General features: G+C 38.4%; 1 protein-coding gene across 2 annotated transcripts in view; it reads right to left on the bottom strand.

Moving 5' to 3' along the window:
- Nucleotides 1–341: 341 nt before the first annotated feature.
- The window catches only part of LOC104095606 (histidine decarboxylase-like), a 196,148-nt gene continuing 180,640 nt past the window's right edge, over nt 342–15,849 (bottom strand). Inside the window, exons 1-6 of one of the 2 annotated variants that reach the window (XM_070182506.1) lie at nt 5,407–5,547; nt 5,048–5,231; nt 2,067–2,301; nt 1,557–1,750; nt 1,316–1,452; nt 342–1,215 (exon numbers count right to left, since the gene is read on the bottom strand). In XM_070182506.1, the coding sequence (XP_070038607.1) occupies nt 640–1,215; nt 1,316–1,452; nt 1,557–1,750; nt 2,067–2,301; nt 5,048–5,231; nt 5,407–5,421 (1,341 nt within the window). In that variant the 5' untranslated portion in view covers nt 5,422–5,547 and the 3' untranslated portion in view covers nt 342–639. Of the gene's footprint in view, nt 1,216–1,315; nt 1,453–1,556; nt 1,751–2,066; nt 2,302–5,047; nt 5,232–5,406; nt 5,548–15,849 lie in introns of those variants that run through there. The other variant, XM_070182507.1, reaches the window with a different exon arrangement.

Genomic DNA, 15,849 nt, shown 5'->3' with positions numbered 1-15,849 from the left:
TAGATCTCAAAATCCTAAATATTAATTAAGTAAAAAAATAAAAATATTAATTGTGATTCTTTATTCCTTTTTTAACCTACGTAATTAAAGGAAAAAACCCTCGTAAAGTGATATGAATCGACCTTAATGAGTTTGAAACCTACTCATTCTCTTCCTCCATTTCCTTTTAAATCTTACGAAAATTTTAATTTTTTTTAATAAGAAAACAAACACTAAATATCTATTTTACAATTTTATCCAACACAGAATATTTATACGAAGGGTAAAAAATATGAACCATATATATATATATATATATATATATATATATATATATATATATTACTCAAAAAAGAAAAAAATTGAAATTTAATAGTCTCAAGAGGTGCTCTTAATAAATTAATAACAAACAACAAAAGAAGAATCAAACAATATGGGAAAGTGTTCTACATATGAACAAGTCCCATTTTAGTTGAATAAGATGATAATGCAACTCAAGCAGAAAACCAACTTTTTTTCTCAAAAAGATTAAACACAAATAAATTTAAGGTCTTTTATTTATTAAAAGTTTGGCGTTATATCACCAATTTTATTGAGCCACCTCTGCATAAAAGCATACTCCAAATCTACGACCGTTCCAAGTCTTGTCTTGTAAGGAATTCAATGACGCATCTTCTGTTTGGAGCAAAGACAATTTTGAGAGCCAATATCATCTGCTAGGCAAGGAGGCACAGTTGTTCCAACCTGGTACCATTTTTCCCTCTCCTGCATTAAATCCTTGAAAAAACTGTCTATTGTTTCTCTTGTGATGCCCGGCATGACTACAACATGTGCCATATCTCTTGTGCAAGACAGTTGCCAATGACGAATGAACTTAGGGTCATTAGGTCGTTCAAAGACAACGATAATGCTAGACTCATTGAGCATAGCGCTAATTCCTGCTTTATGAAGTCGACCTTTCAAATATCGGGCATTTTCGTTGCACATTTTGGCATCTTGTTGCAATCCGGCACGGCCTTTCATGCATAAACTGTACCATAAGAATATTGGTGCCAAGCCATTTCGACTACCAGAAATTGTAGCATCAACGGAAGCAATGTACTCGATTTTTGTTGAGAGACTAGTAATGTAACCTTTCCTTGTTATCTGAATGCCACAAGGCATTGGACATCCCAAGAATTTGTGGCCTGAAATTGAAACACTGCCTATTGGCTTCTTGAAGGTAATTGTTTTCACCTGTTGTCAAATATAATAGAGAACTATGTCACTTTCTATTTGTTCCATTGATGGGAATTTTTTTAAAGAAAATATATAACGGATTATAAAGTAATCTTACATGTTGGATAAATGGGACAATTAGCCCATATAGTGCAGCGTCACAATGGATGTAATATCTATCATTGGAATAACCACATTTTTGAAGTATTTGTAGGACCAAATCAAGATCATCAATAGCTCCTTTGAAGGTAGTTCCTAAATTATTGTTAAAAGTAGTAGTACTCCACGTATGAGAATGGGAAGATTACTTGACCATATATTGAAGTTTGGAAGATAAAGAATCTTATAATAATATTTACCAATATTGATATTGATGATGGCCGGTTTGTTCTTGTTGAGAAGTAATTTTGATCTCAAATCTGCATAATCAATCTCCCCATTGACTAAAGTATTGATGGTCTCTATCTCCATTCTGTACATTCTTGCTGCTTTAAAAATCGAGTAATGTGAATCCTTTGATGCATATATTATCCCAGTGGGATGTAACTCTCTTCTGCACAAATAATATTGAAATGGTAAAAGAGAAATACATCATTGAATATGAGGTCTCTAAATGTGTACATAACTCTTTTTTTAGATCAAGTATAAATATTGTAGAATGTCTCCAAGTGCAAAATAGGTCTGTTAGACTATTCTATAATAACAATTATGTCTCTGTCCCAAATAAGTTAGGATTGGCTATATAAATCTTTAGGCAAAGTTATATATATATATATAATACTAGACCTCATCAACTCCTCAAGTGGTGGACTCTTAAATTGGAAGTAGAAGAAACTGTCTATCAATGGAGATGGGAAAGTGATGCCTACCCAATCAAAAGACCATGGAGATTTCCCTCTGTGCCACCATTGGTAATGTATCCCCAATATTCATCCTTCTCAATTTCCCATAGTTGCGCAAACCAATCTAAAACAGCCACTTCAAAATCTTTTGAATGGAAATCAACAGTGTTCTGAGTGAAGGGATCTCCGCAGTTGTTCAAGTGGAATTGCAAAAGTGGAGCTAAAGCAGCATGATGCTCGTAACATATATTAACTGGATAACCTGTAAAGAACCCATTTAAAGAGGCTAAGTTTAAATATTTCGAGAACAAGTATGACTAAAAGGTTTTGTTTACATTATTCTTGAAATAGTTTCTATACTTCTCGTTGTAAAATTAATTTTGGCACATGTACGAAATTAACTAATAATCTACATATTTTTTAGGGATAATACGTAAAATACTCCATGAACTTGTCCAGATAAATAAGTTTCCTACTCAATCTTTACGAGTGTTCTAGTACCTCCCTATCGTTGGCCAAAGAAAATTTAATAACTCCTTCAAAGCCGAAAACCAGATTTTATCTTAGCTGTGTAAACACGTGCTGACACGTGTCATTTGCATGATTTTTACTTTTTTTTTCCTAGACTAATTCAACAATAACCACCCCCTTCCCAAAAATACTCCAAACAACCATCATCCCTAAAACTCAACAGTTTCACACCCTTCACCATTTTTGTCCAATTCATAACTCCCTACAGAGAGCTTGGGGTGGGCATATTTCGGTCCGAACCGAAAAAACCGACCGAACCAAAAATATTTTTATTTCGGTTTCGGTTATTCGGTTTTTTCGGTCGGTTTCGGTTTAAAATTTTAAAATTTCAGTTTTTCGGTTCGGTTTTCGGTTATTAGTTTATTTGTTTCGGTTAACCGAAAAATCGAATTATTAGCAAACCAATAAATTTTCGGTTGGTTTCAGTCTAATTTACCGAAATTTTGAAAGAAAACCAACAAATTCGTCAGTCCAATTATTACATAGAGAGAGCCCAATATGATAATGTTCTAACCGAAAACCGAACCGAATTTCTTAAACCGAACTGAACCGAACATATTTCAGTTCGATTTCGGTTACTACTTTTACAAAACCGAAAATCAAATAACCGAACCGAATTTCTTAAAACCGAACCAAACCGACCGAACGCCCACCCCTACAGAGAGCAACCATCGGACCATTTTTAATTAAAAAGATTTTCAGATTTTAAACAACTATAAATTGTAATAAATCACCGTCCAATTTCTTTCAACCATTTTTACCATTGAAGACCGTCCAACTAGCTTCAAAAATCAACAATACAATCCATTTACTTTCATATTTTATTATTTTTTACTTCTTTTCATTACCAAATTCGAATTTTTTTTTGTGGGGGAAAAAGGCAGCATATTCAGAGCTAAAATTAAAAACGCATTACTGTTGGGTCTAAAAAATATAAACTAATGGGTGTAGAAATTGGAAGAGAAAAAAGAGAAAGTAGAAATTGGGTTGCCTTTAATAATGACATTTGTAGAATTAAATATATACCTAATATTAATTAAGGAATACGGTGAAAGAATAAAAGGAGTAGTAGTAGACTAGCAATAACTAAGGAGAAGAAAAGGAGTTAGGTGAAGTTTCGACAAACTAAAGAGTTAAGGTGTGAGCTTTTGATTTGGAATTTGAGAATAAGTAGAAAACAAAGAAAATAAAGAAAGAAAACATGTGGGGATTAAGAAGAGAGGAGAAGAGGAAAAAGGAAGAACATAAAAGAGAACAGAAAAAGAAAAAGAAGAAAAAGAAATAAAAGAACAAAGAATAAGAAAATAAACAATGCAAAAAATATTTAATAATAAATATTTAAGTGCAATTAATTGATAACAACCAATTAAAAGATAACACGTGCATAGTTTAATTATTTTTTAATATTTTTTCTTGCCTTTCACGTGCATATAGAAATGTGATAATACATTCTTTGCCAAATCAACTTTAAGGGTGGTATTAAATTTACTTTGGACAACAACATAGAGGTACTATAAAAGTTTGAGCAGGAAAGACAAAATCGGAGAATCTTATATATTATCCCTATTTTTTAATAATTAATACTTAATGGAATTCAAAAATATATTGCATGAATGAGTACCCATTATTTGTCATTGGTACTGTTAGTTGTCGGAAGTACACATAACTAAAAGTAGTACATGTATATATACAAATTGTGGAACACAAACTATTAGAAACGTGTGGAGAATTAGGCACATCATTATTGTGGCATGTGGGAGAAGGTAGTTAGGGTGACAAAATATGAGGTAGATATCACACCTTGTTTCATTTAAAAAGCTAAGTTTTTTTATTCCAAAAATATCCTTCAATTATAGGCAAATAGGTATGATGGTAAGAGAGTGTTCTAGTAACTCAAGGAACAGTTGAATAAACATGAAAAACTTTAATTTCCTATGTGTCCACCCTGATGAAGAGAGAGCTCCGCGGGCGGATCTGGTGCAAAAGTTATGGATTTCGTGAATTTAGTAATTAATTTTCACATAATTTTAATATTTATATTAAAAAATTTATTAAAAGTACAAAAATATTTAGTTTGGAACTCAATTCACTGATTTAGTTATATTGAATTCTAACAACGGAAAATCAAACAAGAAATTCTTTGATGAGCAAATGTGTTAATTAAAGTGATTGCATTACTCTACGTTTAGGTAAGCACTTACGGAAATTAAAGCCAAATTAGGATATCCATAGTCTCTTTTCTGTGGATATATATGTTATCCCTTTCGGGAGGGATAGCAAAGAACATTATCATACTTCATGGCTTCATGCAGCTATAGTTGTTATAGTTGTTGATCTCGCGTCTATCCAAAGATATTTAGCCTTCCAATCTACGGACCTTAGCTTACTAGTCTTTTAATTTTATTTTGTTAAATTGTGTATAAAAGTTAAAGTGATAGCTATATATTTATAGAAAAAGCCACTGAACATATACTTACCTATATGATATTCTGTCCGATGGGACAATGTCTCTATATATTGAGTCAAAATTCTGTCCAGTTCTTGCGAAGACGTCTTAATATCTTTATCATCAGATTCTACCACACTGAGACTCAAATTCTTCCGTGGTGGCGGTGGCGCGTTGATTTCACCTTTTGTTGGGACAATCATTATGTCAAACTCCTATCTCATAAACACAAAAGAAGAAATTTTAATTAAAAAATCTTTTATGATTTGAAATGAAATGAGTATTAGGTTAATTTTATTATAAAATAATATACTAGTGAGTTGGCTCGTCTTTGAACTTGAGTATGAAAGAAAATACTATAGAAAAAAATTGAACATGAATATTACGTACCCTTTCAAATCCCATTCTTAGAGCTAAAGAGATGTCTCTTTCTGAAATTATTGGGATTAGTCAGAATGGTCTCAAAGAGATGAAGTTTTTGCGCATCTCACTTCATTTGGTTCCTCCAATTTATAACCAATGAAAGTTGCTTTCCCTTCTTAACTTTTGTTTGATGAAATCTTAAATTTGTCCTCTGTCGGGTGGGGGACGTTAAAGGAAATTAAAATATGTTCCATGGAAATTAAAAACGTGCCTCTATAGTTATTGGTCCAATTTTTCCTCCACGCGAGCTTTGTAAAAAATGTTTTTAACCGCTAGGAGAGAGAGGGAAGATGTGTAAAAATTTTATGTTGCATTTGAAATCAGAATTTAAAATTTTTGAGTTCTGAATTTTAGTTGACTAACATTAGATATTAGCAATTGATTTTTGAATTTAATTTTTGTATATATTTAATAAATTTATAAATACAAATATACGACTTGAACTAAAGTATTTGTAAACTTCTTACTCCGTCCCTTATGCTGGTAATTAACTTGATATCATACTATTAGTATAGGTTCATAGTTTATGATAAATTCTAAAGCGGCAAATTGAGAGTATTTTAAGTCACTGTCGCAAAGAGGTAATTGGTTCAATAGTACATTGCGCTCAATGACATAAATATCTTGGAGAAAATCTTTAAACTCGTCTTTCAGCCTACCATAAATCGTCCAATATATAATATTCCATCCGTTTAAAGAATGACATGATTTTATTATTAGTCCATTCAAGAGAGAGTGATACATTTTAAAATTAAGAAATAATTTGACTTGAAGTTTCTATTTTACCTTTAATGATAAGTTCTTATAACCATAGAAATATTATGCCATATTTAAAATTACAAGTTTCAAAAGTCTTATATTCACGTAACCGTCATAATGTATTTAAGCCTACAAGTATCACGACCCAAAATATAACTTGTTGTGATGGCACCTAACCTCAACTCGCTAGGTAAGTCAATTAGAAGCAATCTAATATCAATGAGATTCATTAAGAGAAGTAACGATAACACAACTGAACTTTTATACAAAGAATTTCCAAGGACTGGTAGTACAAATCATGAGCTTCTAAGATTTAGAGTTTACAAAGCTGTATGAAAAAAAATACATCATTTGTTTAAAATATACATGAACAGATTAATAATTATAAAGCTACCAAGAACAAGAGGCAGTTATGACCGGAACGCAGGTACATCTTCAGGGCCAGCTCCCACCATGCACAGCAACATCAGCATCCAAAATCTGCACACAAGGTGCAGAAGTGTAGTATGAATACAACCGACCTCATGTACTCAATAAGTAACAAACATAACCTTAGGTTGAAAACAGTGACGAACTTGGACAACGGTCAGATTCCAATACCAATAGCCAACAATAACTCATAACAATTGTCACAACCCAAAATTCACCCTCCGTAGGAGGTCGTGATGACACTCAGTCTCTAAGACTAGGTAAGCCTAACAAATTTTGAAGAAATACATAAAATAAAACGGAAGCCAAATTTTCAACATATGAAATAAATTTAAAACTGCAGTCAAATAACTTTGACTCCCAAAACCCGGTAGAAATAAATCATAAGCTTCTAAGAATTTATTAAGTGTCTCAAAACATTAAAGTCTAAAGAGAAATCAGGAAGACAACATAATAAGGATAGAGGGGGACTCCGAGGTATGCGGACGCTGACAGATGTACCTTGAAGTTTCCGTGTACAGTTAGTTTATTGATATCTGGTCTGATAGGAAGTACCTGGATATGCACAAAAAGGTGTGGAGAAGCATATGAGTAAACCACAGCGATACCAACTAAGTGCCAAGCCTAACCTCGGTAGAGTAGTGACGATGTCAGGTCAGGCCCTACTGAAAATAATAATAAATAAGGCAGAAATTTATAAAAGGGTAATGAAGTGACTGAGAAATAAACGAAATTTACAGAAAGATAACAACACAACAATTAGAGGTACACAACAGGGGCGCTCCCGAGGTACCGCCTCGTAGTCCCAAAAGTAAATTTGTAGTACAGGGGGATCTCCCGAGGAATCGCCTCGTAGTCCCAAAAGTAAATATGCAGCATAGGGGAATCTCCCGAGGAACCACCTCGTAGTCCCAAAAGTAAATATGCAGTACAGGGGAATCTCCCGAGGAACCACCTCGTAGGCCCAAAAGTAAATATGCAGTACAGGGGAATCTCCTGAGAAACCGCCTCGTAGTCCCAAAGTAAATATGCAACATATATCCGAAGAAAACAACGAATTTACAGCAAGAATCTCACAGTTAAAGATTTAAATCAAATCAAGAAAAGCAGGTAATTCAGCTACGCAAGTTACACATATTGTAAGTAAGAGTTAAGGCACGTAGACATGTGATACTAAGCTAAACATGATCACCACATATACTAAAGCAACTCGGTTAAAGAATTTAAAAGAAAACTACTCAGCAAGAACCAATATTTCCAAATTTAGCCTGTGTATGCACTTGTCACCTCGCGTACACAACGCTCACATAGCACAAAATGTTACAATAGTATCAAATCCAAAGGAAATTTCCCCCACACAAGGTTAAACAAGCCACTTACCTCGAATCACGCTCAATCAGTCAAGCAATATGCCTTTTTCTCGATTTTCCAACTCCGATTGGCTCGAATCTAGTCATAATTAATTTGATTCAGTCAATACCAATTATAGGAATAAATTCAATATGAAAATACAAATTTTCCAACAAAAATCCGAACTTTAACTCAAATATCGCCCGTAGGGCCCATGTCTTGGAACCTGATAAAAGTTACAAAATATGAACGCTCATTCAACCACGAGTCCAACCATAAAAAATTTACCAAATTCTGACATCAACTCGACCTCCAAATCTCACATTCTTATTTTGAAATCCCTAGGCCCAAATCCTCTAATTTCACTTCAAAAATATATAATCTAGTCGAAATACTCAACGATAATCCAATATTATTGACTAACAATGATCACAAGTAACTTACCTCAAGTTTTCCCGTAAATTCTCTCTGAAAATCGCCCCAAAACTGTGTTGGAAATGTCCAAAAATGACAAAAACTCGGAACCCTCTATTTTTGTACACAGCCCAGAGATTCCGCTTCTGTGGAATTATTAACCGCATATGCGGTTCCACTTTTGCGGTGAATCTCCCGCTTCTGCGACAGCCTTCGCCTTTTCGGACAAGGAGTTCGCTTCTATGGACTCACTTCTGCAATGAAGCGTCCACTTCTGTGATCCCAAGCGCACCTGCGATCCTTCGTCCGCATTTGCGGCCGTGCAGATGCGGAATTCTCCTCCGCACCTGCGGCCACTGCTCCACTCTCCCTTCTTCTGCTTCTGCACTCCCACACTCTCTTCTGCGAGCCAAATTCTACAGGTGCGATTGCATCAGATGATAGAAAGTTTCCAGCTTTGTTCTAAGTCCAAATTTCAATACGTTAACCATCGGAAACTCACCCGAGGCCCCCGGGACCTCAACCAAATACACCAAAAAGTCCCAAAATATCATACAAACTTAGTTGAAGCCTCAGATCACATCCGATAATGCTAAAAACATGAATCACACCCCAATTTAAGCCTAATGGAACTAGAAATTCCAACATCTACATTTGACGCCGAAACCTATCAAATCAAGTCCGATTGACCTCAAATTTTGCACGCAAGTCATAAATGACATAACGGAGGTATTCCATTTTTCAGAATCGGATTCCGGTCCCGATATCAAAAAGTCAACTCCCCGGTCAAACTTCTAAACTTAAATTTCTATTTTAGCCATTTCAAGCCTAATTTAACTACGGACTTCCAAAAAATTTTCCGGACACGCTCGTAAGTCCAAAATCATCATACAGAGCTATTAGAACCATCAAAATTCCATTCCAGGGTCGTCTACACATAAGCCACCATCTGGTCAACCTTTTCAACTTAAGTTTTCATTTTGGAGACTAAGTGTCTCAATTTATTTCAAAACCTCACCGGACATGAACCAATTACCCTGGCACGTCTCATAACAATTGTAAAGCACAAATTGAGCAGTAAATGGGGGAACAGGGCTGTAATACTCAAAACTATTGTTCGGGTCCTTACATTCTCCCCCTCTTAAACAAACGTTCGTCCTTGAACGGGTTTAGAATCATACATGGAGACTCAAATAGGTGTGGATATTTGCTCCATCTATCTCGCTCAATCTCCTAGGTATCTTCTTCGACTGGCTGGCCTATCCACTACACTTTCACTGAAGCTATGTTCTTTGATCTTAACTTTTGAACCTACCGGTCTAAAATGGTCACGGGCTCCACATCATACGTCAAATTACCATCCAATTGTACTGTACTGTACTGAAATCCAAAATATGAGACGGACCCCAGACATACTTCCGGAGCATCGATACATGAAACACTAGAGGAACACCCGATAGACTAGGCGGCAACACAAGTTCATAAGCCATCTCTCTAAGCTTCTTAAGTATTTAAAAAGGCCCAATATACCTAGGACTCAACTTGCTCTTCTTCCCAAATCTCAACACACCTTTCATGGGTAAAACCTTGAGCATAACCTTCTCCCCAACCATGTAAGCAACATCACAGACCTTCCAATCGGTAAAACTCTTCTGTCTAGACTGCACCATGCGAAGTCGATCATGAATCAATTTAACCTTTTCTAAAGCATCCTACACCAAATCAGTACCCAATAGCCTAGACTCACCCGGGTCAAACCAACCCACCGGAGATCGACACCGTAACCTATATAAAGCCTCATACGGAGCCATCTGAATGCTCGATTGGTAGCTGTTATTGTAAGCAAATTCTACAAGTGGCAGAAATTGATCCCAAGAACCCCCAAAATCAATGACACAAGCACTTAGCATATCTTTCAATATCTGAATAGTTCACTCGGACGGTCCGTCCGTCTGAGGGTGAAATGTTGTACTCAACTAAACCTGTGTACCTAATTCTCACTGCACTACTCTCCAAAACTATGGTGTAAACTGCGTTCCCCGATCTGAAATGAAGGACACTGGTACACCGTAAAGGCGAACAATCTCGCGGATATAAATCTTAGCCAACCGCTCAGAAGAATAAGTAGTACCGACTGGAATAAAATGTGCGGACTTTGTCAGCCAATCTACAATGACCCAAACAGCATCGAACTTCCTCAAAGTCCGTGGGAGTCCAACTACGAAGTCCATAGTGATACGCTCCCACTTCCACTCCAAAATTTCAAGTCTTTGAAGCAATATGCCCGGTCTCTAATACTCGTACTTTACCTGTTAACAATTTAAACACCGAGCTACAAACCCATCTATATCTTTCTTCCTTTGCCTCCACCAATAGTGCTGCCTCAAATGCTGATACATCTTCGCAGCACCTAGATAAATGGAGCACCGCGAACTGTGAGCCTCCTGGAGAATCAACTCATGCAAACCATCTACATCAGGCACACATAGCCTGCTCTGCATCTGTAATACACCGTCATCCCCAATAGTGACTTATTTGGCATCACCGTGCTATACCGTGTCCTTAAGAACAAGCATATGGGGGTCATCATACAGACGTTCTCTGATACAATCATAAAGAGAAGACTGAGAAACCACACAAGCCAAAACTCGGCTCGGCTCGGAAATATCCAATCTGACAAACTGATTGGCCAAGGCTTGAACATCTATGGCTAAAGGCCTCTCTGCTACCGGTAAATATGCTAAGCTGCCCAAACTCTTCACCTTATGACTCAAGGCATCAATTACTGCATTGACCTTCCCGGGGTGATAGAGAATGGTGATATAATAACCCTTAAGCAACTCCAACCACCTCCACTGCCAAAAGTTAATATCCTTCTATTTAAACAGATGTTGTAGACTCCGGTGATCGGCATAAACTTTACAATGGACACAGTACAAATAATGCCGCCAAATCTTCAAGGCATGAACAATAACTACTAATTTGAGGTCATGAACCGGATAATTTTTCTCATGTATCTTTAACAGTCTGGACGCATAGGCAATCGCCCTACCATCTTGCATCAACACTATGTCGGGACCAATACGCGACGCATCACAATACACAGTATAAGACCTTGAACCTCTAGGTAGTACCAATACTGGGGTTGTAGTCAAAGTTGTCTTGAGCTTTTGAAAGATCTCCTCACATTCCCCGGTCCACCTGAACGGAGCACCCTTCTGGGTCAATTTGGTCATAGGTGCAACAATAGAAGAGAAACCCTCTACAAATCGGCGATAATACCCCGTCAAGCCAAGAAAACTCAGGATCTCAGTAGCTGATGATGGTCTGGGCCCACTCTGCACTACTTCAATTTTCTTCGGATCTACTTGGATCCCCTCGCACAAAGCTATATGACCCAAAAATCCCACTGAATCAAGCCAGAATTCACACTTTGAAAATTTTGCATATAACTTCTTTCCTCTCAAAGTCTGAAGCACAGTCCTCAGGTGTTGCTCATGATCCTCCCAGCTCCGGGAGTATACCAGAATATCGACAATAAACACAATGACGAATGAGTCAAGATTAGGCTGAAACTATTCATCAAATGCATAAATGTTGCTGGGGAGTTGGTCACCCCAAAAGACATCACAAAGAACTTGTAATGACCATACCAAGTCCTGAAAGTAGTCTTCGGGATATCTGACTCCCGAATCTTCAGCTGGTGATAGCCTGAACGCAAGTCAATATTTGAGAATACCCTAGCACCCTGAAGCTAATCAAATAGGTCATCAATACGTTGAAATAGATACATGTTCTTCACTGTAACCTTGTTCAAATGGTGGTAATCAATACACATCCGCATAGAACCATCCTTCTTCACAAATAAGACAGGAGCACCCAAGGCGATACACTAGGCCAAATGAAGCCTTTATCAAGCAGCTCTTGTAACTGCTCTTTTAATTCTTTTAATTCTACCGGGGCCATATGATATGGTGGAATAGAAATGGGTTGAGTGACCGGTAACAATTCAATGCCAAAGTTAATATCCCTGTCTGGTGGCATACCAGAAAGATCCGCTTGATATACATCGGGAAAGTCCCTTACTACCGGAACTGACTCCACGATAGGAGTATCAATACTAACATCTCTCACATAGGCCAGATATGCATCACACCCCTTCTCAACCATTCGTTGAGCCTTAACAAATGAAACAACCCTGCTAGGAATATGATCCAATGTACCTCTATACTCTAGTCGCGGTAGAGCTTGCATAGCTAACGTCACTATCTTGGCGTAACAATCAAGGATTGCGTGATAGGGAAACAACCAGTCCATGCCCAAAATAATATCGAAATCCAATATACTGAGCAATAATAAATCAGCTCTAGTCTCAAAACTACTGATAAAAATCAAATACGACCGATGCACACAGTCAACAATAATAGAATCACCTACGGGCATAGATACATAAACAGAAGAACTCAAAGAATCACAAGATATGCCCAAATACGGGGAAAAATAAGATAACACATAAGAATAAGTATAACTTGGATCAAATAAGATTGATGCATCTCTTTGATAGACCGTAACAATACCTGTGATAACAGAATCAGATGCAGCTGCCTCCGTCCTAGCAGGAAAGGCATAATATCTTGCCTGGCCTCCCCCTCTAGGGCGACCTCTACCTGTCCAACCTCTGCCTCTAGCTGGCCGTGCAGGTGGAGTGGCAGCAGGTGCAGTAATCATGGCTTGAGAAGCCTGAGGGCCTTGTGGTATAGGTGGGGACTGAGAGATCTGTGAAGGTGCACCCCTCCTAAGTGTAGGGAAATCCTACACCATATGACGAGTGTCACCACACTCAAAACAAGCTCTCGGAGGACGTGGCTTCTGTGACTGGCTTAGGCCTGATCGACTGGAATGACCGCTGGAAGCACCCCGTACATGAGGTACACTAAACACTGGCGGTGCATAATAGGGATCCTGGGGCCTAGGAGTGGTCGGAGTACCACTGACATCTAGAAGTGTTGAATGAACAGGGCGAATCCCATAACCCCTACCCTGACGAGCTGTAGCTGGGGCACGAGAACTGTTATACGTGCCAGAATCTCAAGGTCTCTTAGATTCCCTCTCTTCTCTCTTTCGAATCTGCATACCTACTAATCTCCTAGCAATTGATACCACCTGCTGGTATGCGATGTCCATCTCCAGTTCTCGGGCCATGCTGAATCTGATACTAGGGTGGAGCCCCTCAATAAATTGACGAACCCGCTCTCGAACAGTAGCAACCAAGGCTGGTGCATGCCTAGCCAAATCACTGAATTGGACTGCATACTCTGACACGGTCATAGAACCCTGGTGCAACTGCTCAAACTCCGCGTGCCATGCATTTCTGCCATACATATCTGAAAATTGAGTCCAAGTGAGTGAAGCTACTTCAGCCGGACTATCCAACTCGTATGATCGCCACCACTAGTAGGCTGCTCCTCTAAGCTAGAATGTCGTGAAAGAAACCCTACTAAAATCCACAATACCTATAGTACGGAGGATACAGTGACATTACTCAAGAAAACCTTAAGCATCCTCTGAAGCCAAACCGCTGAAAGTGGGAGGGTGGTACTTCTTGTACCTCTCGAGTCTAAGTTGTTCCCCCTCCGAAACTGCTGCCCTAACCTCGGGCCGAATTGGGACAACTAGCTGCATGGGTATAAACTCCGGTGCATGGTCAGCTTGGGCCCGTGGCTCTGGGGTACGGGTGGCGGGAGTTTGTGCTCCTCCCCCGGCCTGAGATGTGGCAGGAGCAAGTGAAATCAACTCTGCCTGAGCTAGAGTGCCAAACATGCTCAAAAACTAGGCAAGACTCTCCTGAAGGACAAAGGTAGTAACAAGCGTCTCAGGTGCCTGCTCTCTAATTGGAGCTATTGGTGGTTCCTGTGCAACAACTCGTGCAGGTGCTCTGGCTGCACCACGTGGTCTTCTTCAACCTCTGCCCCGGCCCGGGCCTCTTGTGGCTCCAACATCAGGCGTGGGTGTCTGATCATCGGATACAGTTGTGTCCTCACCATCTGTAAGAGAATAGAAAGACAAGGGTTTAGAATTTCAAAGTCAACAAATGTGCATGATAAGGAATCAAAGAAGTGAACATTTCCTAACATTTCCATAGCCTCCCGAAGATAAGTACAGACGTCTCCGTACCGATCTGCGAGACTACTAAATATGTTTGTGACTCATAACACCTATCAACCTAGAGCTCCGATACCAACTTGTCACGACCCTAAATTCACCCTCTGTAGGATGTCGTGGTGACACATAGTCTCTAAGACTAGGTAAGCCTAACAATTTTTGCATAAATATATAAAATAAAACTGAAGCCAAATTCTCAACATATGTAATAAATATAAAACTGTAGTCCAATAATTTTGACTCCCAAAATCCGGTAGAAATAAGTCACAAGCTTCTAAGAATTTATTCTGAATGTCTCAATACATCAGAGTCTAAAGAGAAATCAGGAAGACAACATAATAAGGGTAGAGGGGGACTCCGAGGTGTAATGACCCGGTCGGTCATTTTGAGAATTTAACTCTGGTTCGGTGGCATAAGGCCATGAGCAGCTTCATATTATGTGTATTGACTTGCGTGCATATTTGAATTCAGTCACCGGATGATTCAGAGTGTTTTGGGACACTTAGTCCCTAAAATCGAAGTTTAAGTCTTAAGATTTTGACCGTAGTCGGAACTGTGTGAAAGCGACTCCAGAATGGAGTTCTGTCGGTTCCGTTAGCTCCGTTGGGTGATTTTAGACTTAGAAGCGTGTCTGGACTATGAATTTGAGGTCTGTAGCTGATTTAGGCTTGAAATGGCGAAAGTCAAATTTTTTGAGATTTTGACCGGAAGTGGACTTTTTGATATCGGGGTCAGATTCCGATTCCGGAAGTGGGAACAACTCCATTATGTTATTTGGGACTTTCCTGCAAAACTTGACATCATTCCGGGTTGGTTTGATAGGTTTCGACACAAGTTTTCTAAGTTGGAAGATTTGAAAGTTCTTAAGTTCGATTTATGGTGCGATTCATATTTTCGGCATTGTTCGATGTGATTTGAGACCTCGAGCGAGTCCGTCTTAGGTTATGGAACTTGTTTGTGTGATTAGATGGGTCCCAGGGGCCTCGGGTGTGTTTCGGATGGGCTACGTGCCATTTTTTTCTATTTTTGAAATGTTTTTTTTCTGTCATCTAGTTTCCTTAATCGCGTTCGCATCCCTTCCTTCGCGTTGCAAAGAGTAATTTTGTAGGAGGAATTCACTGTTCTTTGCGTTCGCGTGATTCCATTCACGATCGCGAAGGTCTGACTTCTCCTTCTTCGTGTTCGCATCTGTTCCCTCGCGTTTGCGTAGTGCAATTTGTGGAGAATGAATTATTGTTCTTCGCGTTCGCGTGATTACATTCGCGATCGCGAAGGTCTTCTTTCTCCCTCTTCGCA

This window comes from Nicotiana tomentosiformis, chromosome 8 (genome assembly GCF_000390325.3).
Source record: "Nicotiana tomentosiformis chromosome 8, ASM39032v3, whole genome shotgun sequence".
Taxonomy (NCBI): Eukaryota; Viridiplantae; Streptophyta; class Magnoliopsida; order Solanales; family Solanaceae; genus Nicotiana; species Nicotiana tomentosiformis.
Note: the sequence above shows the minus strand (reverse complement) of the source record. Positions and strands in the feature narration are given on the sequence as shown.